The sequence below is a fragment of the Danio rerio genome, chromosome 19 (assembly GCF_049306965.1).
Source record: "Danio rerio strain Tuebingen ecotype United States chromosome 19, GRCz12tu, whole genome shotgun sequence".
Lineage (NCBI taxonomy): Eukaryota > Metazoa > Chordata > Actinopteri > Cypriniformes > Danionidae > Danio > Danio rerio.
In genome coordinates this window covers 6999322-7026861 of record NC_133194.1, presented here as the reverse complement: position 1 = coordinate 7026861, position 27540 = coordinate 6999322, and the positions used below count along the sequence as shown (strand labels likewise).

The 27540-nt window shown below is 35.5% G+C and overlaps 1 protein-coding gene across 4 annotated transcripts; it reads left to right on the top strand.

The window, feature by feature from the left end:
- Positions 1 to 1253: 1253 nt before the first annotated feature.
- Positions 1254 to 27251, top strand: gsk3aa (glycogen synthase kinase 3 alpha a). 4 transcript variants are annotated; one of them, XM_073930929.1, is made up of 11 exons: positions 1295 to 1649; positions 4931 to 5118; positions 7072 to 7164; positions 8040 to 8123; positions 8225 to 8335; positions 11649 to 11779; positions 12783 to 12987; positions 13324 to 13419; positions 15332 to 15518; positions 19074 to 19151; positions 24246 to 25832. In XM_073930929.1, the coding sequence occupies exons 1-11, from the start codon at positions 1394 to 1396 to the stop codon at positions 24296 to 24298; spliced, it is 1482 nt and encodes a 493-aa protein (XP_073787030.1). In that variant the 5' UTR covers positions 1295 to 1393; the 3' UTR covers positions 24299 to 25832. The 4 variants fall into 4 exon arrangements, with proteins under 4 accessions (NP_001038386.2, NP_001352463.1, XP_073787030.1 ...); NM_001044921.3 differs by lacking the exon at positions 7072 to 7164 and having other exon boundaries at positions 1254 to 1649; positions 24246 to 27251; XM_073930930.1 differs by lacking the exon at positions 19074 to 19151.
- The last annotated feature ends 289 nt before the right edge of the window (positions 27252 to 27540 follow it).

Sequence of the window (27540 nt, the reverse complement as noted above, 5' to 3'; positions counted from 1 at the left end):
TACTATTTTTATTATAAATTCATTTTTAGCCCCAAACTGATTGAAGTCTGTAGGTATGTAGACATGGTCAAGACGATCTGCAGCTGAAACCGAGCATCAGAATGGAGATTTAAGGTGATTTAAGTGGCTTTGAATGTGGCATGGTTGTTGGTGACTAATGGTCTGGTCTGAGTATTTCAGAAACTGCTGATCTACTGGGATTTTCACACACAACCATCTTTAGGAAGAATGCCTTGTTGAAAGGAAACAGTGGCTCAAATAACCACCCGTTACAACCGAGGTGTGCAGAAGAGCATCTCTGAATACACAGCACTTCAAACCTTGAGGCAGATGGGCTACAACAGCAGAAGACCACACTGGGTGCCACTCCTGTCAGCTAAGAACAGGAAACTGAGGCTATAATTCGCAAAAGGGGGTCCAACCCGGTACTACTAAGGTACCAATAAAGTGGCGGGTGAGTTTAGTCTTATTCTTATAACTAATTAAATATAATTATTAGCTATTATTATTATTATTTTTTTTTTGTAATTCAACAGGTCTTGAGTTTAGGAAATTCAGGAAAATCATAATATTTAAGCTTTTTGACTTATGAATATTGTAGGCTTATATTTATTCAATTCGATTAAAGTTTATTAGTATAGCATTTAACACAATATGTATTGTTTTAAAGCAGCTTTAAAAAAGGTTCACATTAGGCTATTGCATTACAATACAAATCAGAAAAGTTATGGTTATAACTTATAACTTTATGTGTTACTAATAACTTTAATTAAACAGTATATAATAGAATTTAACAGTTAGTTATAAACATATAACTATAGAATATAGGTGATGTCTATTGTGTACCTGTTCAATGAAGTGTATTTGTGTATGAGTTTATCATTGTAATTTATCATTATTGTTTTAATCTAAGGTAAAGTTACAGATACTGATCCCTCTGGTGAGGTAAATGACACCTGCTCCTGACCTGTAGTTGTTTAATTAATCATTAAATTATTCTTATTAGCTATTTATATTTTGTCCTTTGTAGGTCTTGAGTTTAATTAAAGAGCTATAAATAATATTTTCTGTCCTTGCCAGGAAAATCGCCATAATAATTAAGCTTTAAGACTTTTTATCACTAACGTTACTGTGGGCTTATATTTATCATTATTGTTGTGCAGTATAACATATACAATGACGGTAAAGTTACAGACAGATGTACTGATTCCTCAGGTGAGGTAAATGACACCTGCTCCTGACCCGTGGTTGTGGTTTTGATCAATATATTTCGCCTCCAGCGCTCTGGAACTTCATTCCCCATGAGGCTGCGCGGATTCTCGGCGCGTGAGGGAGTGGGTGATCGCTGAGGGTCGCGGAGAACCGCTTATCATCTTTTTTCGTTTTTAACCCAATGTTTCACCCAGCACCAGGCCAAGTAGACGAGGGAAGCGCTGATCGTCGACCCACCGCCTCGGTAAACTTTCAGTCAGATATGAGCGGCAGCGGGCGGCCCAGGACAAGCTCGTTCGCTGAGCCTCAGGGGGCGTCCGGAACCGCTGCTGCATCCGCCGGAACCGCCGCTGTCGTGGGGAGCAACGCAGGAAAGCCCGGGGTCTCGCAGGCCTCGGCGGACAGTTCATCTGCCTGCGCGAATTTAAAACTAGCTAGTGAGTATATAAACGAAGTTCTGTCAGTTGTGAATTTTTACTCGATTTGTCGTTCATATACTTAAACAACACACCCATGCGTTCGTGATACTGACAGCTATGACATATTTACGAAATTAGCACAGGCTAACCGATGAAAATTGTCTTGTTTTTTGGTTAAATTATTATTATTAAGTTACATATATTTAATGTAACGTTACCCTAAAACCTAAGCTGCGTAACTTAAGCACCCTTTCGGGCATTACAGAAAAAAAGTCGTCTGGTTTTACCATGGTACAGTGATGCTAATATGGTAAATTTATATAACATGATTTTTATATGCAATGTTCATTGATGTTATCATATAAAACGTGCTTCAAGGTATCATGGCCAAAAATATAACATGATTTAGCATTGTAAGAATGTTTAAAAACACAGTTTGCGTTTTAACATGAATTATGAGGTTTAGGATTTGAGATATTACCATTAATTTGAGAATAATTTCTTAAGGCTTTTTTATTGAATTGTTAAAATGATTTAAAAGATAAGCAACTAGGTTTTAAATGGGTAGTAATTACCTGTCCTGAGTCTCCTGTTGTCATAATGTCTGATGTGTGGGACTGCTCAGGGCTTTATTTTACATTATATGTTACAGCTATATATCATCGGATAACTTTGCAGTAGCTGATGCTTACTGTAAATGTTTATTTAAATTTTATAAAAAAAATTATAAAATAATGCTCCACATTCAAAAAGTAGTTTATTTTACATTCTGTATGAGCCAAAATACCATAATAATTAGGCATGAATCAACATAAATGGAAAACTAATAATATGAGACCACTTAAAAGTCTTGGTTTATTTGGGTGTATGTAGAATTTAGAGTTATGCATATACACTCACCAGTCATTTTGTTTGGTAAACCTTACTAGTACCGGGTTGGGACCCCCCAACCCCCTGCCTTCAGAACTGCCTATATCCTTTGTGGCTTAGATTCAACAAGGTAATTCCTCAGAAGTTTTGATCCATGTTTACATGCTCGCATCATGCAGTTGCTGCAGATTTGTCGGCTGTACATCCATGATGCGAATCTCCCGTTCCATCACATCTCAAAGGTGCTCTATTGGATTGAGTTCTGGTGACTGTGGAGGCCATTTAAGTACATTGAATTCATTGTCATGTTCAAGAAACCAGTCTGAGATGATTTACACTTTGACATGGTGAGTTATTCTGCTGGAAGTAGCCTTAAGAAGATGAGTACACTGTGTTCATAAAGCGATGGACATGGTCAGCAACAATACTCAGGTAGGCTGTGGCGTTGACACAATGCTCAATTGGTACTAATAGATCCAAAGTGCGCAGAAAATATCCCCCAGACCATCACACCACCACCAGCCTAAACCATTGATACAAGGCTGGATGGATTCATGCTTTCATGTTGTTGACACGAAATTCTGACCCTACCATCCAAATGTCACAGCAAAAATCAAGACTCATAAGATTGTTTTCCAATCTTCTATTGTCCAATTTTTGTGAGCCTGTGCGAATTGTAGCCTCATTTTCCTGTTCTTAGCTGACAGGAGTGGCACCTGGTGTGGTCTTCTGCTGCTGTAGCCCATCTGTCTCAAGGTTGGAGGTGTTGTGCATTTAGAGATGCTCTTCTGCATACCTCAGTTGTAACGAGTGTTTATTTTGAATTACTGTTGCCTTTCTATCAGCTCCAACTAGTCTGGCCATTCTCCTCTGGTATCAACAAAACATTTGCGCCCACAGAACTGAAGCTCACTGGATATTTTCTCTTTTTCACACCATTCTCTCTAAAGCCTAGTGATGGTTGTGTGTGAAAATCCCAGTAGATCATCAGTTCCTGAAATACTCAGACCAGCCCGTCTGGCACCAACAACCACATTCAAAGTCCCTTAAATCACCTTTCTTCCCCATTCTGATGCTCAGTTTGAACTGCAGCAGATCGTCTTGACCATGTCTACATGCCTAAATATATTGAGTTACTGCCATGTGATTGGCTGATTAGAAATGTGTGCACTTGTGGAAACTTTTTTTAAAGTTCTGTGTAATACCAGCACAGTGCTGCAGTCATGGTACCACAGCAAAGTTTCTTTTTTTTTAGATTTATTTTGGCCTTTTTGCCTTTTTTAGATTGGACAGTAATGAGACAGTAAACAAAGTGCGAGAGAGAGAGGTGGGTAGGGTGGGGAAATGTCCTTGAGCCTGGATTCGAACTCAGGACGCCCTGATGTGCTACTACACTATATGTCAGCGCTAACCACTAGGCTATTGCACCAACTGCAGGAAAGTTTCTTGATTATTATTATTATGGCAAGATCAGAGCATAGTTTCTAGCCATATCAGCCTAGAAAACAGCAACTTTTAATTTCAGAGACTAACAGAGATGTATTGTGGTGGAATTTGTAAACTATAATGTAAATGAAAATACAGCCAAGAGTTATTATCAATCTTTGCATAAACAGTAATGAGACAGTAAACAAAGTGATCCGAGCAATATGATCCGAGCCCGGCTATATCACAGTGTATTATGGAAATGTAATAGGCATATATGAAGAGAGAATGATGAATAGGGCGGGATGTCATTCCTACCGATTAATGTGCGTTTCGTGTAAAATATGAAAGTGAAGGCATACACTATTAGCGAGAGCTGTTCATAAAACAGGTATAATAAAATACCTTTATCTCAGGGAAATCACAGGAAGAGCTGAGTGATAAGACAGGTGTACCTAATAAAGTGGCCTGTGAGTAAGTAGAGTTACATTTTTGTGCTTTTTTTCTATAAACCTCTGATGACAAGTCTTTTAAATTGAAAATGAAATGATTTAGCGCAATTGATTCGTATAAAATAGAAAGTTGCCACATTTTCAGATGTTCATATTCATTACTGGATCACACAAAACAAATGTTTTAACCTTTTAAATCAGGAAAAACCCAAATTTTCAATCACAAGAAATGAAAACATTTCTTATTCCCAACCAGCTGTCACTTTCTTACATTTAAAAAAAAATTGTAAATAGCATTTTTTTTATTTATTTGAAATTTAGAAAATTAGTCAGACCTTTAGAAAATAAAACCAATTGTAACATTTTATTCAAAACTATACATTATAAAGCCACATGATTTCCACACTTTTTATTTATAGATTTGAAACGCTCGAACTAGCATCACGTTCTGAGTTGATTCAAGTTCATGACCGAAAATATTGTTGCTTCATTTACACCCAGGAAGCTCCTCAACTTTGTTTAATCAGATCTGCTGTCTGGAATGTGTTTCAGGAGACAGTGGGAAGGTGACCACAGTGGTTGCCACCCCAGGCCAGGGCCCGGATCGCCCGCAGGAAGTGTCCTACACTGATATCAAGGTGATCGGTAATGGCTCCTTTGGCGTGGTTTATCAGGCACGTCTCATTGACACTCATGAGTGGGTGGCCATCAAGAAGGTTCTTCAGGACAAGCGATTTAAGGTACGACACTTCCATACATATGTGGCTATGAGTACTTGTTGACCCGTTCAGTAGAGAAATGTCTTTAAAGTGTAATTCCTTTTTAAAGGTCCCATTAAATTAAAATAAAGTATTTTTAGTAAGTTAGTAATCTAATAAAGTAAGTTAGTATCAGTACTGTTAGTTTTGTGCACCAAAACTGTGATAAAATTGTAGTTTAGAAGATTTCAACCTGATATAAATATACAAAGTTTCCTAAATCGATCAACAATGTTTTTGACGTCACCTTATACTTCAGTTTCTCATCAACTGCTCTCTAATATCTGGCATGCCCCGCCCCCTTTAAGATGCTTCACATTTGATGCTCTCACTAGCAGAGCTGTTATAAAACAAAATGCTATTGGCTGTTTTTTAAAAAGGGAGGAGCTGCACTACGCCTCACCCTCTTTGCATTTTTCAATTGTGATTTTGTCAAACATTAAATAAAATAAAAAAAAATCACATTTCAAAGCACTTTTAATCACTGGGCTTTTAGGGTGCTTTCACACCTAAACCGAGAAACCTGTCTCGTTTGCCCAGTTAGCGCCATTTGGCATATGTGAATCCAGCAATCGTGCTGAATAAGGTGGTCTCGGCTCGATTAAAACAAACTCTGGAACAGTTCGATTGTCATGAAAAAGCATTATGATTCGAGCCCGGCTATATTACAGTGTATTATGGATATGTAATAGGCATATATATGGCTATATGAAGAGAGAATGATGAGTAGGGCGGGATGTCATTCCTACCGATTAATGTGCGTTTCGTGTAAAATATGAAAGTGAAGGCATGCACTATTAACGAAAGCTGTTCATCCGAAAATTGACCGAACCGCAGTAGTTTATCTGTTTTTTCTCTCTATAATGTAAAGCCTATAATGCATAATCCATCTGCTATGTATACTCTTACATTTGATCTATAGTGACTACGTCTATGGGTGTCACCATTAAAAATTAAACTTCAGCTTTTCGCTTATATTGTCTTATTGCTCATCGTCATAAATTAAAATAAGGATGCATGACAGCTGAGCGGGACTCTGCAAAATAAACCCTGAAACTCTGACCAAAGTGAGGAGAGTTTACTCGCACGTGACATGTTTTAGCTATTTTGGTCCGTTTAGAAACTTTACAGTGTGAAAGCGAACCGCACCAAGAACAAAGAGCAACAATGTAACAATTTTAATCCCTGTTTCGGAACAACTGAATCAATTCACAGGTGTGAAAGCACCCTTAATCATTTTCAGCTGCCTAATTTGGTCACTTGGTACTGAATTATAGCAGATTTTGATGCAAACGAGTAGAGCTCGACTCCAAGAAACCAACAACAAAAGATACAGGAATCATTTTTTCCTCTTTTTTTTTAATGCAAATAATACTTTGCACATTAAAAATAGTTTTCCCTACTGTCTGTAGATGTAATCAGAACAGATCTTTGAATCATGTATGGGTTATGATGACTAGAACGTAGAATCTGCAAAATTCGCAGAATTTTTAGGCCTTCATTGAGTCTTTTTATTTACATATGTAAATGTGTTAAACTTAATTATTCAGTATTTATGTTGATTTCAGTGATATTATTGAATAATGTGCAAATGTTTTTATGATATATTTACAATACAGTTTGTAAAGTCATATTCTCTGTCATTTACTACATATATTTTATGTGAAACTTGCTTTGTTTACAAACAAGTGGATCTAATTGGATTTTCTTTGTAAAATTTAAATAGAAGTTAGAAAGTTATTTTGTATTTCATTTTTTGTGTTTTATTTACTATACTCTCATAATCATTCCGCACGATTCCACAGAATAGCTATCTGGCCCTGGTTTTGACTAATTTTATGCAGTAGAACGATTTTTAAACATTGAGTCTTTATTTATTTATTTATTATAATTATATTATAATAATTTAGTTTTTTTCACCATTTATTATGATAGGATAGTGGAGGACAGACAGGAAAGCATTCGGAGCAGAGAGAGGGGAAGGATCAGCAGGAATTGAACTTGGGTCTTCGTGAGCACCATGGTGCTGTATGTTGCCGCACTTAACCCTTAGGCTTTTGGCTTTAAGCCTTTTTGATAAGACATGTTCATCACAAATTGTCTATTGTCCAAAGTACAGTTATCTTGGAGTCCAAAAAATTCAATAAACATCACGTTAAAAGGCTTAGGGTGCTTGTCCATTTTCATTTTCAGTTGCCAGTGGAAGCGCAGTGTTTTTAAAACATAGACAGCATGCATTTTATGCTCAACTTCAACACTCGCCCTTAATTAAAGGGATTTATTAATAGTTTTGTAATGCATTATATATAAAGGCTTCCTTTTGGTAATTGAAATGAAATGAAGATGAAGTAATATTGAAGAAAATACAAATAAATTAAAAACTAAAATATAAAAAAATCTTAACAATAAGGTAAAAAAGTACTGATATAAGTCTAATACTGAGAGGAAAATTAAATTATATAAAAAAAAAAGCTTATTTAAAATACAAATAAATACTACAACCCTAAAACTCATTATTTGCAAATTACTTTTATATAACTGTGCCCAATTTCTGTTTATATGAATGATTCCTGAAAATGAATCAACAGAAGCAGTTCGTTCAGACTTACTGGGACGACACTGATGTTTATAGGGCGTCTTGAGTAAAAAACCTTCTCAGTTGTAAAGTAATGTTCTGGTTTGAATATATCAGCAGTTTGTTTCCATTAGATGACTCCGCAGCTAACCGTTTACATGACCCACTTTTGCTGTCCACCACTACTAAAGTAAACACTGTGCCCTTGAACGAGGCACTTAAACCCAGGCTGAGAGGGATGGAACTGTCATGACTGTTTGCTTGTAAATATGGTGACGTGTTTTATCCCTGAGAGACGCTGACAGTGTTTTCCTCCATGCTTCTCAAGAACCGAGAACTTCAGATCATGAGAAAACTGGACCACTGCAATATAGTGAGGCTGCGCTATTTCTTCTATTGCAGCGGAGAGAAGGTAAACACCTATGATAGTTGTTGCATAATTCTAATTAAAATGATATGAGCATGTACATTACACAACCACACATTTTGTTTTGGTCTGTTTGTATTCCACAGAAGGATGAGGTTTACCTCAATCTAGTGCTGGACTACGTGCCTGAGACTGTCTACAGGGTGGCTCGACACTTTAGCAAGGCTAAAACCATTATTCCCATCTTTTATGTGAAGGTAAAGTTGACCAAACAAATGATCTCAACATCTTACAACAACAACAACACAAAATTTCTTTCATCTTAAGGAGATAGTTCACCTAAAAATAAAAATTCTGTCATCATTTATTCACTATTTGCTTGTTATAAACCTGTTTATTTACTTTATTCTGTTCATATATTGAGGAATGCTGGAAACCTATGCCTAGATTTCCGCAGATTTTTAGCACATTATGGATTCTGTTTATTTACTTGTGTAAATGTGTGCAAATTTTTATTTATTCAGTTTTTAAATTAATTTCAATAATATTCTTGAATAATATGAAAATATTCATAAGATCTATTTACAATACAGTTTGTAAAAGTAACATTTTCTGTCTTTTAGTAGAGATATTTGTTGTAAACTTCTAAGAGCCCAAAAAACCAGGGAGAATCTTTCGGTTGTCTTCAAAGCAGAATCCTTTTTAATAAGAAGAACTCTGCGTGGCTGTGGCGTCATCGAAAGCAAACTCTAAACTCCAAAGCAAACATTATACATTTTACAGCATGTAGGTGGGGTCAGTCATGGTGGGGACAGTCAAACAAAGCATCCAAATGAAGTCTGGTTGTCTGCAGGGTGCCATGCCTTCTCCAGGTCTGATCTCATCAGTATATAAGTACATCATTACAACAATGTGCAAATGATGTTCTGGAGACAGAGAAGACAATAGATACAGCCATGCTGTGAAACCGATAATTGCATCACTTTGGCTTAGCCTGTAGTCAGCAAGGCAAAGGTTAAATGTCCCTCCTAGCTGGCATGTCAATGAAATGATATAATTAAAAACCAAAGAATATAACTTTTCAGTTATACATAGATTATTGTTCATTTGGAATTAGATGATAGAATTTTATATTTCCACATATTATAAGAGAGACTTGCTTTGTTTGCCAAATAAAGTCGATCTAATTGGATTTGCATTGTAACCATTAAATAAAAGGTAAAAAGGTATCATTTTTTTATTTCATATATTAAGTTTTTAGTAACGATACTCTCAAAAATCATTCTGCATAAATCCCTAAATTTTTAACAAAATTCTGCTCAGAAATAGCAAGATATGTCAGCAGATTCTGTCTGTATGACCATTGACTTTCAATGGTATTTGTTTTTCCTACTATGGAAGTCAATGGTTACCGGTTTCCTGTTTTCTTCAAAATATCTTCAGAATAAAGAACCACTTGAGTTTTTCATTTTGATTTTTGGAGGAATTATACATTTAATGTGCCCAAATTATCAGTTTATGTAGATGTTAAACTTTATTCAAGTTGTTGGATATGCGGATCTAAACATGTGAGTTACCATGTTTAGCAATCACAGGCAGCTTTCATTTAGACTGAAATCAAGCACTACCTAACAAAAGTCTTGTCGCTTATCCAAGTTTTAGGAACAACAAATAATAGGTTGACTTCTAGTTGATCATTTAGTATCAGAAGTGGCCTATATAAAATGTAAAGGCAACTAGATTACACTTATTTTACCAAAACAAAATATGATCATGCCTTGATTTTTAACTATTTCATTAGGACAGGAAGGTCTGACTTTGCTTAGACAAAAGTCTTGTCACTTAACAGAAATGATGTACAGTATAGAATATAAAGTCATGCTGCAGTGAAAAAAGAGTTAATATTACGTATAACTCCCATGAGCTTAGAGGACTGCATCCATACATCTCTGCAATGACTCAAATAACTTATTAATAAAGTCATCTGGAATGGCAAAGAAAGTGTTCTTGCAGGACTCCCAGAGTCCATCAAGATTCTTTGGCTTCATCTTCAATGCCTCCTCCTTCATCTTACCGCAGACATGCTCAATAATGTTCATGTCTGGTGACTGGGCTGGCCAATCCTGGAGCACCTTGACCTTCTTTGCTTTCAGGAACTTTGATGTGGAGGCTGAAGTATGAGAAGGAGCGCTATCCTGCTGGAGAATTCACCCTCTCCTGTGGTTTGTAATGTAATGGGCAGCACAAATGTCTTGATACCTCAGGCTGTTGATGTTGTCATCCACTCTGCAGATCTCTCGCACACCCCCATACTAAATGTTACCCCAAACCATGATTTTTCCTTTATTAAACTCGACTGATAACTGTGAGAATCTTGGGTCCATGTGGGTTCCAGTAGGTCTTCTGCAGTATTTGTGATGATTGAGATGCAGTTTACAGATGATTAATTAGAACAATCTACCTTTTGCCATCGAATGAATACTTAAAAGTCAAGTTATTATTTGTTGCTCCTACAACTGGGATTGACGACAAGGCATTTGACAGGTAGTGTAAATGGTTATATGTTAGGTTGGAGGATTTTAAGAGCTCACAATCATTAAAATTGAATAATTGTCAGGCCTGGAGAAATGAAAAGAAATAAAACCAAAATGTTTTGGAATGGTTATGGACGTTTCTTTCATAGATATCTGTATAAAAGAATGTGTAGGTTATTTTCTGATATTGGCTAATAAGTGATCTGTGGCTGTTTTCTGGCACAGTTGGAGTTTGTTTTATATATAATTTTGTGTAATGCCAGGAACATCCTAACTTAAAATACCTTTGCGTGAGATCATGCAAAAAGGTTCAACGTTAACACGTGGTGAACACTGTGGTGTATTTTCTATTTAATTGACCCTTTGCTAAGCCCTGCCCTCCTTAGTTACTGTTGCTACGCCTGTCAAGCTTTTGTGTCTGGCATATACGTACAGTAGTATGACTAACGTTACTATGGCGAAGGTTTAAATGGACTATTACTCATATTATCTAGCAAAAAAAAAAGAAAAAGACAGCTGTGGAACATAACCTGCTTTGTATTTTTGTAGGAAACAGTTTAGATCTGTTTAGGGTAAGAGCTGTGTGAGTTATTGCCGTCGGTCTATGTCTGAATGTGTCAGGAATATTAAAACAAAACCAACTTAGCTCCGCTCCTTTAGCGCCCCTCACACGGCTTGATCCACGCTGGCATTTCTCCTCTTGGGTTGTTGGTTTTGAAAGGGGAAAAAATCCACCATCCTGCCCAAACTTTAAGGAAACCGGGTCGAAAGCTTGAAAGCTCGAAAGCTTGACAGAGCCGCTGTGCGTTGCTACAGTTGCCAAGCCACGATTGGTGGGTGGCGGTTTTTGGGAGTGGCTTAGTGAAGGGTCAATTGCATAGCCTGTCAATGATTTAATTAAAAATTGTTTCTGGTAAATTTGCAGGTATACATGGACATTAAGTATATTGGAATCCAGCATGAATATTTTCTGGAAAACCAATTCAAATAACCTACATGAATCTGAGCAAGAACCATGCTTTATGTTTTCTCTTAGGTGTACATGTATCAGCTTTTTCGCAGTTTGGCCTACATCCATTCCCAGGGCGTATGTCACCGAGACATCAAACCACAGAACCTTCTGGTGGACCCAGAAACAGCTGTTCTCAAGCTCTGTGACTTTGGCAGGTCAGTGATTTGTGTGTGTGTGTGTGTGTGTGTGTGTGTGTGTGTGAGAGAGAGAGAGAGGGAGCAGGTAGATTTGATGGGTTCTCAATTGTGTCCTTCTGCCCGCCAGTGAACATAATGTTCAGATTTAATGGATGCTGCACAGTAATACTCATTATATTCTGAGAGTACACCTTAGTCGGTGTCTAGATTTAATGTATAATTTCAGAGCGCTATCACCGCCTGCCTGAAGCCTTATGTAAAGTATATTTTCTGTTCTGATGTTAAACTTGTTCACAAATACAGTTGTTGTTGTTCTCCACGGATCATTGACGAAGACAATATGCATCCAGATATTCATGCTGCTGGTCAGATCGTCTCTGCTGTGATCCTTTGCCCTCCAGGCCAAACTCTGGCCTCTTTTCCTATTTATAAACACTCCCTTTTTCTGAGTTTTTAAAAAAAAAATTATGAGAACCACTTGATGCATTGTATGATGTGAAGAGGACTGTAATTCAGACCACATTTGTTTAATTTATGGCAATCTCAAGAGTTAATTTCGTGATTAAGGCACTTGATGCACTTTAGGTTATTATATTTTTTCGTTTCTTTTGTAAGAACATGAGCACTGCTCTCCGTATTCTTAAAAATGGACAGTCTGGCAGCCGAAAAAAGGCTTGTAAATTGCTACTTGGCTGATTGGAGATGCACATCAGACTGGAATAATCACTGTGTTTGGAAGACAAAGCATCTGTATTGAATTGTGCTTTATTCTGGATCCCTTTTCACAAGAGGTCTGTCATCCAGATATGTTTTAGGCCTTTTTTTTTACTATTTACAAAGCATTTCAGTGCTTTCCACGAGAAACACACTGCTTGTGTTTCGAGCATCAGTTTAACATACTGTCATGCTGGTGACAGATACATCTTGCATTATTAAAGTTCATCAATTGATTATTATTGATTTTGTGGAAACCGTCATGGCTAATCTGTATACGTTTGCGATTGATTTTTTTGTCTCTTAGTGCAAAGCAGCTGGTGAGGGGTGAGCCTAACGTCTCTTATATCTGCTCGCGATACTATCGCGCCCCTGAGCTTATATTTGGTGCCACGGACTACACCTCCAACATTGACATTTGGTCAGCTGGATGTGTGCTGGCCGAACTGCTGCTGGGACAGCCCATCTTCCCTGGAGACAGTGGTGTGGACCAGCTAGTGGAGATCATAAAGGTAAACAGGCATGTTATATATACCTGAGAGTCAAAGAGTTTTAAAAATAATTTGTGGGGTATTTTGTGCTGAAACTTCACATACACATTTCTGGGACATCAGTAATTTATTTTACATCTTGTACAAAGGGGCCTTTAATCAAATAAATGCAATATATATATATATATATATATATATATATATATATATATATATATATATATATATATATATATATATATATATATATATATATATATATATATATATATATATATATATACCACAACCGTGTTGATCAGCAGTGTATTATTTCAGCTCCGCATTCCTCACTGTTGTTTCTGTGATTCTGCTCAGGTACTTGGAACCCCCACAAGAGAACAGATCCGTGAAATGAACCCAAACTACACAGAGTTCAAATTCCCACAGATCAAAGCTCATCCATGGACCAAGGTGAAATCTCACACCCCCTATCTGACTCACATCTGCAGCCAAAAAGCCATGAGGTTTCTGTTAGCGGTGATGCAAAACTGCCTTATAAATATTCTCAAGTAACCATTTCTGACAGCTTTTGGCAAGTTTACTGTTTGTCCTTGTCAAGAACTGTCTTCTTTGACAGGAAACAAGCATCTGACTGACTGACATCTGCAAAGATTTATTACAGCATTTTTCAATATGGGCTGTTTTTCAGGTTCATTTGAAATGATTTTATTTAGGCCTCACATTTTAGTACACAAGACTATATTTTTAGTTTGCTAAATGTATGTATGTGTGCATGCTCATTTGTTTTTATTTTTAATTTAGTGACTTTTATTTATTTATATTTATTTGATTGATTTATATTAATTAATAATAATAATATTTAATATTTTTTATTATAATTTATTTATTTATTATTTGTTTATTTAATTTATATTTATTATTATAATTAATAATAATAATAATAATATTAACAATTATTAATATTTATTATTATTATTTATATTTATTTAATGTAATTTATATTAATTAATTAATAATAATAATATTTAGATATTCTTTTTATTATTTATTTATTCATATTTATTTACTATTTATATTTATTAATAACAATATTTAATTACTTTTTATTGTTATTTATTTATATTTATTTAGTTCATTATTATTTATTTAGTAATAATAACATTTAATTATAATTTTTATATAATTTATTTATTTTTATTTATTGTTTTCATTTATATTTATTAAGTAATAATAATAATAATATTTAATTATAATTTTGATATTTATTTATATTTATTTAATTAATTTATATTTATTAAGTAATAATAATACTAATAATAATATTTAATTATAATTTTAATATTATTTATTTATCTATATTTATTTAATTTATTTATATTTATTAATTAATAATAATATTTTTTTTCTATTGTAAATATGGTTAACTTTACAGGATTTGTTGCTGTGTGAAAGAAAAAAGGTGTTTAATATTAAGTGTTATAAAATTGGTATAAAACATATCTAATAAATTATATTATAAGTGTAAATGTTTTTAGAATATTTTGTATGAGCTATCAGTAGCCAATATTTTTTTACATTTATTTGAGCATTTATTAAATAGTTTTTTATTTTTATTTTATTTATTAAATTACATTTATTGAAGTCTTTTTACATTAAGTAGTTTCTTTTTTTTTTCTTCTAAACATCAATATTTTGACCAGATGTGACTTGAGCTACGTTGATGATAAAAAAATAGTACCTATAGTAAGAAACTTACTAGTGGATTGAGTAAAAACTGGCCTGTTAAATAGTGTTGGGTCCATGATATCACATTGAATATTTGTTTTATGTGCAAATACTGCAAAACTTTTGTTTAAACAGTTTAGATTTTCCTTCAACACATTATTAAACATAATACTTGTAATAACTAATTTCTTATGTCTTTGCTATAATGACAGTTTATAATATTTTGCAAGATACTAGTATTCAACTTAAAGTGACATTTAAAGGCTTAATTAAGTTATGTTAACTAGGAAAGTTTGGATAATTGGGTAAGTTATTGAACAACAGTTTTTTTTTCTGTAGACAATTGAAAAAATAATAATATTGACCTCAAAATTGATTAAAACAAATTTTAAACAGATTTTTTTCTATTTAAACTTCAAAAGAAATCAGACTTTCTCCAGAAGATGAAATAAAATAGGAAATACTGTGAAATTTGTTAAGTGTTACTTGGAAATTTTTTCAAAAGAATAAAAATTTCTCAGGAGGGCAAATAAATTTGACTTTATAATTTCCACTGTATATATAATCGAGTTCATTTTCAGAGAATTCAGTCTTTTTTTAATCTTTCATTGTTTTCTCTCATATCTCTTTCTTGCAGGTGTTTAAACCCAGAACTCCTCCTGAGGCGATCGCGCTGTGCTCTCGGCTGTTGGAGTATACGCCAGTGACTCGGCTGTCTCCGCTTCAGGCTTGTGCTCATGCCTTCTTTGACGAGTTGCGCCAACCTGGCACCCGTTTGCCCAGCGGCCGAGAGCTGCCTCCGCTTTTCAACTTCACCACAACAGGTGAGTTTCCCTTCATGCGCATCCTCAAAAAAAAACATCTCACTGATTGAATGCAGATATCATCTATCTCAACAAAACAGGGTTTCACATGATACGTAAAAGTTTTAGCTTAATCTTGCTCAGAAGTTGATCTTTCACTGTATTTAGAAATCTTTGGAAACTTTAGAAATCTCTCCCCAGTGGACTCATTTATTAAAACTAACCTACAGTTTTTACTTTAAACTGCCTTTTGTTTACTGCCGAACAATTTTTTTTGCTCTGATAAAATATTGGGTGGCACGATGGCCCCGGCTGGGCCAGTTTGCATTTCTGTGTGGAGTTTGCAGGTTCTTCCTGTGTTGGCGTGGGTTTCCTACAGGTGCCTCGGTTTTCCCCACAGTCCAAAAATGTGAACTATAGCTGAATTAAATAAACTAAATTGGCTGTAGTGTATGTTTAAATGTGTGTATGCGTGTTTCCCAGCACTGGGTTGCAGCTGGAAGGGCATCCGCTGCGTAAAACATATAATGGATAAGTTGGCGGTTCATTCTGCTGTGGCAACCCCTGATAAAAAAGGGACAAAGCAAAAGGAAAATGAATAAATGAATGAATGAATGAATGAATGAATGATTAATAAAAATAGTATATCCAACGCCGTCTACAAATGTTAGCCATTCACAACAGAGGGTATTTACAAAGTTTGAGGTCTAAATGATTTTAAAAAAAGGTTATTTTAATTAAAAAAACTAAATTATAAAAATGAGAACACATTTTTAAAATGATTTTATTTCATTTGTTTAAATTAAGTTTTTTATTCAGCAAAGACACTTTAAAGAGAACCTATTATGCCAAAATCACTATTATAAGAGGTAGTTTAAACAGTCGTGGCAACAGCTGAAAATAACCAGTTTCTAATAAAAACTGTCAACAGAAATACTTTGATTGACATTCTCCTTTTGTACGTGTCATCAGAGGGGGAAAGCCCTGCACATTAATGACGATCTTTCCCTCATAAGCGTAGGACATCTGGTTTTTGAATCTGCCACTATGCTGACACACTGGCATTTGTAGCTCCGCCCTTTTTTGAAAAGAGCACAATATAATTTTTCATTTAAAGTGACAGTCCCCAAAACAGCACAATTAAGATCAAAGCCTAAAAGGGTCAGTTTCAAAGAGTTATGAAACTTTATTTGGGTTTTTTATTTTGAGCTGAAACTTCACATAAGCACTCTAGGAGCATGAGAGACTTATTGAGCATCTTGTAAAAAGGGGCATAATAGGTCACCTTCAAAGTGAAAAAAATGAGAGTGAAGATGTTTATTTAAATGTTTTATATATATATATATATATATATATATATATATATATATATATATATATATAGATAGATAGATAGATAGATAGATAGATAGATAGATAGATAGATAGATAGATAGATAGATAGATAGATAGATAGATAGATAGATAGATAGATAGATAGATTGATATAGATTAAGGCTTTTGTTCAGCAAGGGCACTTAAATGTGCAGTATGTAAGTTTGACACCCAGTGGTTGAACTAGGTATTGCATTTCTGCATCAAACCACATGCAAGCGCAGGTTACCAGATTGAGGACCAACAGGAGCAAACCATTGAGCCTAAAGGCTGATTTAAGGCTAATTAAAGTCGTGTTCTAAATAAAAGCAATGGCACGTGATAGAAGGAATATTTTCCTTATTATAATAAGTTTAAACAGCTGAAATTTATATTTTAGAAACAGCTTCTATTTCTTGCAGCTGAACAACAGGAAACTTTGACAATGATCACCTCAGGTAAACCTCATGTGCCTTATTCAGTGTTAAATGCTTATGACGTGATTTTTAATGCCATTTTACATGATATTTATTGCCATACTACTGAAAGCAGCAGCAGATAGTTCAGCTCAGATCTCGAAAAAAAAGCATTTGAAATTGAACTTCAGAACTGTGACTCAGTGTAAACCAACACATATCAGTGATTCAGCATGTACATTTAGTAGTGATAAAGAGGTTTAATATGTATGAATTAGATTATAAACCTTACCGTTTGTTTGAGTGCAGTGAGTGCACTATTCTGTGCTTCTGAATGGCTACATCTAAATTTCTGTGTTTCGTCTGATGCAAACAGCAAAATCATCTCTGCAAATTTCAGCACTTACCGTGTGTTAAGACATGAAGTAACAATATAACCTGCTCACCTAATGATTACGTTCATAAAATTTATACTATTTGCTAATTAATAACCTCATGTGGAACTCTGAATCTGGGTCTCATTTCGGAATCTGCTTCTGTCCTCCGCAAATCACATTTCGGTCATGGATTTTACGACTTTAAGAGCCTTTCTGAGGGAATGAATGAAATACGCTGTTATCCACAAAGGCAACCCGGGGTTCTGAAATATAATGGGCTAAACTGGCATTGGGCGGGTTAAAAGAATCAAAACAAAGATGCATGTTCCAGCACGTAACACAATTTTAGACCAGAATGACTTTAGCACAGTTTTCCAGATAAACAAGAATGTTCACGCATGTTTCTTAAATATCTGCAAACGTATTATAGTATTTTTATGCTTTAGAAGAGTCAAAAACTTACACACAGCACCTTTAAAAAGATCAAAAGTGACAGTGATGACATTTAAAAGAGGGATTGTTTGTAAACAATTGCTTTTATATAAAATGATTCTCATTTAATACTGAAAATAGTTTGCAAAACAAATGTTATGAATCACTATTAAACACTGATGAAAAACAAGATGACAGTAAGAAATGTTTATCTCAGTATAACTGTTTTAATGCATTTGCATTTAAATAATTATTTCCTTTCAAAAGCTATATAACTGTCCCAATGATCCCAAACTTTCCACTGGTGGTTTATTTAAATAAAAACTAGCTTGGGTTTTCTTTTGTAATTTATGCACCATCGTGTTACTATGCATCTTTCAATGCACATCTATGTGTCTATAGCAAAAGGGAGAAGCTGAAGAAATGTATTAGTAAATAATTTATGTTAGTCTGTTCCTCATACAACATTACATGAGTTCAGAGACATTTGGACGACTTTGTAATAATTTGATGAGGCCTTTTATGTCCTTTTTGAAGCTTAATTCCCGATATTTAATTGCACGGACAAGAGGAGCCAGTACAAATCTTTCTTTTGATCCACATAAGAAGTGAAGAAATACAGATTTAGAAAGACGTGAACGTGTGTAAATTATGGCTGAGTTTTAATTTATGGATGAACCGTTCCTTTAATTCTACAGGTTAGAGAGCGGGCAGTGAATGATCATGTACAACTAAATTACAACTACGTTTGATGAAATAAACCTTGACTAACATAACTGGACTTTAGGGAAAAAAATGAAAGATTACAGCCACGCTTTAGAGGAGGCTGGCAGCTTTTTGTTACTGCTCACTGATATTCAGTCATATTTTATTTAATGCATTTAGTTTATTTTTTACCAGCCCAGGGATAGCGTGTGAATCTGAGCATTTGATATTTCTGCTCCGTTGTTTGTTCCACTTGGAGATCTGTCAACAGAGTGTGTTTCTCTTTATTTCAGAGCTGATGATTCAGCCGCAGCTCAATTCCACTCTCATTCCACCGCATGCCCGCGCACAAACCGTAGCATCATCCAACGGTAAAGCTGTTATCCTTCTCACTGACAACATTAAATCATAAGTGACCTCATTCACTTAATGTTAATAAACTCCTCTTGTCGTATTAGTGTGCACGATTCACCAATGCATTTAGTAACACTTTACGGTTAGTTAACGTTGTACCTCATTAGCTGTCATGAGCAGACATACGAATATAAATTAGAAGCATCTATTATTTTTTTAATGTTCAACTAACATGAACAATAAACATCCATACTTTTAGCTAACGTTAACAAAGATTAATGAATACTATATAATGTTATTTAATGCATTAATGTGAACCAATAGTAAAGTGTTACTATGCATTTATTCTATTGAGCAAAATGCTTTTTTATTGTGTTTCATGGACTAGTAACTTTCCTTGCTTTTGATAATTCCTTATGTAAGAAATGCACCGATGTGAATTTTAGGACTGATAACCGATAACCTTTACATTTGGAGGCCGATAACCAATGTATTAACCGATAAATATTTTTAAATGTTCTATTTTTGTACGGCGAGCAACTTATTTTATTTAAAAAACTTAAAATAGCACACTCAAAGCTAACAAAAAAGCAATAATATCAAAATTGTGATTATATAAACCTATATTCATTATTTCCAGAGATGGCAAAAGTACACACATCCTTTACTTGAGTAGAAGTACAGATACTCATGCTTAAAAAGACTCTGGTAAAAGTTGAAGTACTGACTACACTTTTGTACTTAATTAAAAGTAAAGAAGTATTGCCCGAAAAATATACAAAAGTAAAAAGTACCCGTTTAAACCACAGGCCCAAAGAAATGCGGTTTAGGTGATTAATATTTCAACTAAACTGGCAGAGTATAAGTGCGTGTGTGAATGTGTATGGGTGTTTCCTAGTACTGGGTTGCAGATAGAAAGGTATTCGCAGTGTAAAACATATGCTGGAATAATTATATATTTATTCATAAATTGCCCAGTATACTTACATGTGTTGTTGAAAAATATTTGTTAAAAAAATATTAATTGAGGACAACAGTATAGCCCTATGTAAAATCCATAGGCAGATAAAAAAATCTATAAAAACTGAAAAACAGCATAAATTCTGTATTAGGAAAATAAACTTATCAGAAATAAACCGTGATGCATCATTTTTTTAAATAAAGTATTTGATTGTTTTAGTACTAAATGTACAATCTTTACAGAAAAACACAAATTTTCACGATATTAGATTGAAAGACCAGAGAAGCCTGTGCAGTCAGAAGTGGACGAAAGGCTTAATCAAAAATGGCATGCTTTTGAACTGGAATGTGTATCTCTTGTCTACCTGTGATCCGAACAAGCAAAAGTCGTCTTATTCCCGTGTAAACAGGGCAGCATTGGTGATGTTAGATTCGCCCCTCTGTCACATCTGCGTAGTCATCTTAGCCTTTCTCATAGTAATCTTCATGAACTAGCCCACGTACAGAGCGCGATAGCCTTGAAAAGACCATGCAGTGCAGCACGCAGGCGCACAATGAGGAGAAATAGACTGACTGCATCAAAACTGTGTTCACATTACGCAATGACCAGAAATAATATAGATCACGCTACCAAACACATGAAAATGAAAATAACGACCGTGGTTTAAAAAAATGTAAGAAGTAGAAAGTACAGATATTTGTGCAAAAATGTAAGAAGTAAAAGTAAAAAGTTGTCAGAAAAATAAGTAGTGGAGTAAAGTACCGATACTGTAAAAATCTACTTAAGTACAGTAACAAAGTATTTGTATTTCGTTACCTCCCATCTCAGATCATTTCACATAAATCAGCATGCCAAAAATAGATTATTTTCTTTTCTACGCATAGCAAATTAACATGCGACTTGACTGTTGCATAAAAATAAAAGGGTAAAAGGACAAAAGTGGATTTAATCAACAAGTTAAATAAATATATTTTAAATAAAATGAAAACGAAAATGAAAGAACTAAGAACTAAAACCAGCTGAAATGTTCTCGAATAAAAAGAGTTACAGTAATGTACAATTGTTTGTCATTAGACATTTTTTTTTACTGCACTCCTTTAAGATTCTCTCGTGCTTACAAGACAAGAAGTTCTGTATTTTTCATATCAGACCAATAACGATAACAATAAAAGTAGCATTTCTCTGCCGATATCGATATGGCTGGCGATATATTGTGCGACCCTACCTCATGTAATGTCTGACTTGATTAGAGCCACTTAATACCTTTTATTAGAGTAATGTTTTTCTGTAGTTTAAAATTTTTACTTTAAGAATGCCATATCATCAGAATCTGGATTCACATCAGCATAGCTAAATAGTTATTCTATTACATGGAGCTTCAAACACCATTGTTTCCTCATTCTCATATAAATACTGTGAGTGTGAAGTCCCAGTAGAAAAAAAGACAATAGGGTAAAGGCAGACGGACATTTAAGTTTCTGTAACCTGGTTAAAACCCTTCCGGTGAACTGTGTCATCTGTTTTTTATAAAAAAAATCAACGATCTTCACTTTCTGATTGATATTTGATTTTAAAGTGGGTCTCAAAATGTGCAAGAAACACTGAATTAAATTTCATTTTTCCGCCCCATATCATTAAAAACGAAAATTTGTTTTGCGGCAGTATTTTCAAAGCGAGTTTCTGCTCTCCCTACTGATCTTGATGTCAAGTGCATGTCTTGTTTTACGCTTTAACAAGTAATTGAATGCTTATATCTATAAAGCTGAGTAAATTGCTAATACATTACAACATTGAGGCTATAAAAAGAACTGTATAAAAGTGAATAAAGTCACATTAACCGTTCACAAGTTTATCGGTAGCGGAAATAACACAAGCTGTCGGAACAATCGGAACAACCCTGACTGTATCATTGCACATGGGTTCACTAATATGCACAATCCAGATTAAGTTTGATTGGCCTTAACATTTTCTAGTAAGTTTACAGCAGTGATCACCATTTTTCCCATATTTTTAATTTTATCTAAAATTTTATTATGCTTACTATGTATGTGGGACTCTTATTTTGAAAACGGTTAGGGCAGAGGGACTAAAACCCAGCGAGCATCACAAGTTTTTGCATTGTTTTCTATTAATTGCTTAGCAACATGGACAATCCAGTTTATACTTCTCACTCAGCCATCTGTTTACATGCACGTCAGTATGCAAAATGCAGGATATATGGATTGTACATTTATTCAGCACCACTCCGAAGAGGTAGAAGGTCTGTTTAAATGCATCTTTTGTTAGTTTAACAATGTATATTGTGAAATTTCCCATCCTAAATATGAGCAACCCTGAGCTTCTGATTCTAAGGGTAATTTCTATGGTTATTTATAATAAGCATATGATACCATTTCTGCAGAATTGTTTCACTTGCCTAACCCACAAATCTACTATGTGGATATAGAGAACATTTCTTTGAATTAATGCACTACTTGACTGTTTAGGTTATTGATTTTATGTCCTTCTTTTATTGTAATCAATGTTGAAAACAATGTTTTGCTGCTTAATTTTATTTTCCCCTCAGGACAAATACAACATTTCATTAATTTAAAATAGAAATCTTCTGTAACATTATCAGTAGCTATGTTTCTAACCACATATAAAATAAATGATGTAAACGCCAATATTGCATACATTTTGAAAATAAAAAGCTGACGCGCATAATTGAGTAGGATAAACTTTATATTCAATAAGATAAAATGTGCATAAACTACAATGGAAACACTTTTACCGAACAATTTCTAGCATGCGCATTAAAAAAAGTCATGTTATAATGGCGCAATGTCACTGAGTGGTACAGTACGGTACGGTATGGGTCACCTTTATAAGGCTTGCGTTTCCACTGCCTAAAGGATACCAATAGTTCATTACTAACCTTTCTATGAACAAGATTTGATTATAACTGCAGATCAATGATGCGCAAAATAACCTACTGTAACGTCTGCGATTATATCAAATAAATAAATGAATAAATACAACATAAATGAACACTTACAGACCCTTACAGTCTTCGATAATCCCTCTCGTGCTTGTCCGTTTCTGAAAGAGTCGAGTGTCGGCAGCACTTCAATAATCACGCGCACGTTATTATGACCAGCTCAAGAAGTTTGTTATTTCAACTATAGAGCGAAACCGCTTTGGCCTTGTAAACAACTTCTTCTTGGCTTTGTGGCTGTTCATAAATACGACGACAAGGTTTGTTTAAGCTCGGGTCAACCTTGGCTTCTTGTTTTATGTATATATTATTACGGTGTAATGTCTTAGCTGTGTATTTAAAAATGGCGCTTCATTTGTTTTAATTTTTCTCGCTTGTGCATGACCGAGTGACGAATCTCTGTAAACCAATAGCATTCAAGTTGAGTATCTTGCTCCGCCTTTTGGTACCCTTTTGTTGAGCTAGGTACCCTTTAGAAAGGTACCCAAAAAGTAGTACCGTACGGTTCGCTTTTTGGTACTATTTTGATGGTGGAAACGGCAATAAAACCGCACTGTACCATACCGTACCATTTAGTGGAAACGGTCCAAAAGAGATCATGTGCACATTGTAAAACATCGTAAATGTTATTTTGGTCATTCTGAAACGCCTTAACCGTTTTAGTATCAGTATTATTAGATTATTAATGACCTCCAGAACTGTCCAGAGCGTCTGCTCCACGTCTCGCGCCTTTAAACACTACCACGCATTGATTGCGTATCAGCATTGTCTTCTGAGGCGCAAGTCGTTTATTAAATAAAGAAAAGATTCATGCTGCTTCTCCTACTGCTGCAAATTCCATTTTTACTGTTGATACTTGGAGCAAAATAATCAGGAAGTGACGATTTTATTCTCTTTGATGGAAACGCTGATTTAGTCGCACGTCTTTTATGCAATAATCCAGTTTTGCGCCTAAATTTCATTAGCATTTTTAGATGGAAACATAGCTAATGTCTCTACTGACACTTTTGATCAGTTCAGCACAAGTAACCATTTGTTTCAACTTTTGAATGATGGTGTATTTGTCATTTTACGCATTTAATACATGCAAGATTTCTGTTTTGCCAATTACACTGACAAATGCCATATTTAACGGTTCTCTGTGTGTTTTGTCCTCTTTCTCTTCTCATCCAGATGGCTCTGAAGGCTCCGTACAGCCCGGATCTACCCTGACCAACAGCACCTGAGACTCATAAAAACCCACAAAACACACCACAGCATCTGAGCCACCACAACACACACAAACACACTCACAGTCTCACACTCTCAATACCTCATCCACGGCTTCTTGCTCCACACATTTACAGACCGATTCAGGAGTCACTGCACACAGCCCTGTGTTTGCTGACTGTTGGTCAAACATACTGTACACACACACTGCCATGTACACGCAACCGCAAACAGAGTAATACCGCTAATATGTGCTTCAGATAATAGAGGTAGTCAGTCTGAGGAGAGCTCCAAGCGGCTGCGTAGAAAAGCTCACGTGCATCCATATTGTGTGTTTTGGCGCTCAGATATGATTGGTTATCAGTGGCTAGGGGCGGGTCCTCTAATTTTACTATTATTTTAAAATCTTAATTTATTGAAATCGTCATTTACGGTGGATGTTTCCCCTTGAACGCTCGTCTTTTTCGTCATTATGCGAGGTCAAATATGTTTTGAAGGGGAACAAGCTGTCATTGTAGATGATGCATCTTGTTGTAAGTGTCAAAGAGGCGAGACTTAAACGTGGTGGTTTTATACAGTTATTTTATTGTATTTTTTAAAAACAGGAGAATAATATCTTTTTTTTTTCTGGTAATTATATTTATTATTTTAATTCAACCACTCATTCGGACGAACTTTTGAGAAGGCATACATGTAATAATTCCACAGAGCAGTTTGGGGAAACGTTCGACATTATTGTTGACCACAAAGAAGGGAAGGAACGATGTATGCAAGCCAATAGCATATTCATTTTATTGTACCGAACTGAAGTGACTTTATATTCCTGGATGTTTAATTATCATTAGCTCTTAATGATGCTCCAGGTCTAGGCTTAATTTATGCTTGTGAGATTACAAAGTCTTCTTCCGTTCAAAGTCATTTTCAAACGACGGTCTGAAGACTCCACCACGCATCATAATTCAGTGTTTTTTCCGTTTTAGCAATCATTTTTATAGTACATTAAGCTATTCCTACCATTTGAAGGCCTTTGTGGTAGAACAATACTAGTTTGTGAATCAGCACATGAGTTCTTAACGTCAGATGGTCAATCATATCGATTTCTTTACTTGAGAACATGTCTGTTAGTAATAAACTCTATTCTGAGGCCCTCAGGAGCCCTACTTCCATCTTTCCTTGTTCCTGCTGTTCTTCTGTTTATCTTGTTCGGTGGGTGTACATTCATACACTCTTCTATATGTAAATATAGTTTGGCTTTTAAGCCCTGTGTAAGATGTAAATACTGTGCCACTTCTGTTTCTTTTCCGTCTATGTCTTTCTCTCCCTTCATCTCTCTTGGGCTGTCTTTTATAAGTTTCCAAATAACCGTTAATGTCTGTTTTGTTTGTCCTAAACAGTATTTATTGCTTTGCACTGTAATGTTGAGGCTGAAAGTTTCAGTTTTTTTTTGTGAAATACTGCTAAATATACACTCGCTGGCCACTTTATTAGGTACACCTGCTTGTTACCGCTAATTTCTAATCAGCCAATCACATGGCAGCAACTTAATGCATTTAGGCATGGTCAAGACGATCTGCTGCGGAGGCGGATGGGCTACAGCAGCAGGGGATCACACTGGGTATCACTCCTATCAGCTAAGAACTGGAAACTAAGGCTACAATTCGCACAGGCTCACCAAAATTGGACAATAGAAGATTGGATAGACGTTACCTGGTCTGATGAGTCTCAAATTCTGCTGCAACATTCGGATGGTTGGGTCAGAATTTGACGTCAACAACATGAAAGCATGAATTCCTTCTACCTTGTATGAATGTGTCAGGCTGGTGGCGGTAGTGTAATGGTGACGGGATATTTTCTTGGCACACTTTAGGCCCATAAGTACCAATTGAGCATTGTATCAACGCCACAGCCTACCTGAGTATTGATGTCCGTCCCTTTATGAACACAGTGTATCCATCTTCTGATGGCTATTTCAAGCAGGAAAATACGCCATGTCAGTGAGAATTGTCTCAGACTGGTTTCATATCAATGAGTTCACTGTACTCAAATGGCCTCCACAATCACCAGAACTCAATCCAATAGAGCACCTTTGAGATGTGGAGGAACGGGGATTCGCACCATGGATGTGCAGCCGACAAATCTGCAGCAACTGCGTGATGCTATCATGCCAATATGGACCAAGATCTCTGAGGAATATTCCCAGTACCTTGTTGAATCTCTGCCACGAAGGATTAAGGCAGTTCTGAAGGCAGACGTGGGTACTAGTAAGTTGTACCTAATAAAGTGGCCGGTTAGTGCATCTACATATTGCGTACTGTATGTCAGTTCATAAGCTCTAAAGTTGATTTTTGAAAGCAAACCTCAAGGTTCATGTCCAATAGGGTCATGTTGATCTTTGTTCTCCGCTTGGCAATTGGAGCACATTTTTTGTAAACGTGCACTAGAAGCCATGCTCATATGGTCTGTTTTCATGAATTAAACGGCTGCTTGAAACACTGCAACTCTTTGTGGCGCTTCTTGCCAATCTGGCGTGAAGCCTCAAAGACACGGGAAATGTGTTTACTCTTTAATCGGACATCTGTGAATCAAGCCCACAGCATCATGTATGTGTGCTCTTTGAAAAATGTGAGTTATTTATTTTATTATAGATCTATCTATATGTGCAATTGGCTTTGAAGTTTATTTTCCTTCCCTTTAAGGCTTGTTCAATGAATGGAGAGCAGCCTGCAAAGTCTCTTCCTCTTCATTGCACTTGTAATCCTGCCTTCCCTTTAGTCTCTGCCTTAAACCTGCCATGCAAATGTTAGCTTATTACCTTTTTTTTTTTTTTTGGTTAATTGTTGGAACTTTCCGCCTCAATGTTCTGGCCCTGGGGAATCCTGTCCCGAAACAAAGAGAGAGATGAATGGAGAGAGCTTGTCAGAATGAATTGAACTCGTTTAATAAAGTGACGAAACTGACTTTTAGAGGCAATGATGATGATGATGATGATGTGTGTGTGTGTGTGTGATTGTTTTAAGTGGTTTATGAGGAAACAGATTTGTGTAATGACATTAGGGCAGTGATGGGCAAACTCGGTCCTGGAGGGCTGGTGTCCTACACAGTTTAGCTCCAACTCTAATCAAACACACCTGCTTATAGGTTTCTAGTGATCTTGAAGACACTGATTAGCTTGTTCAGGTGTGTTTGATTAGTATTGCAGCTAAACTATGCAGGACACCGGCCCTCCAGGACTGAGTTTGCCCACCCCTGCATTAGGGTA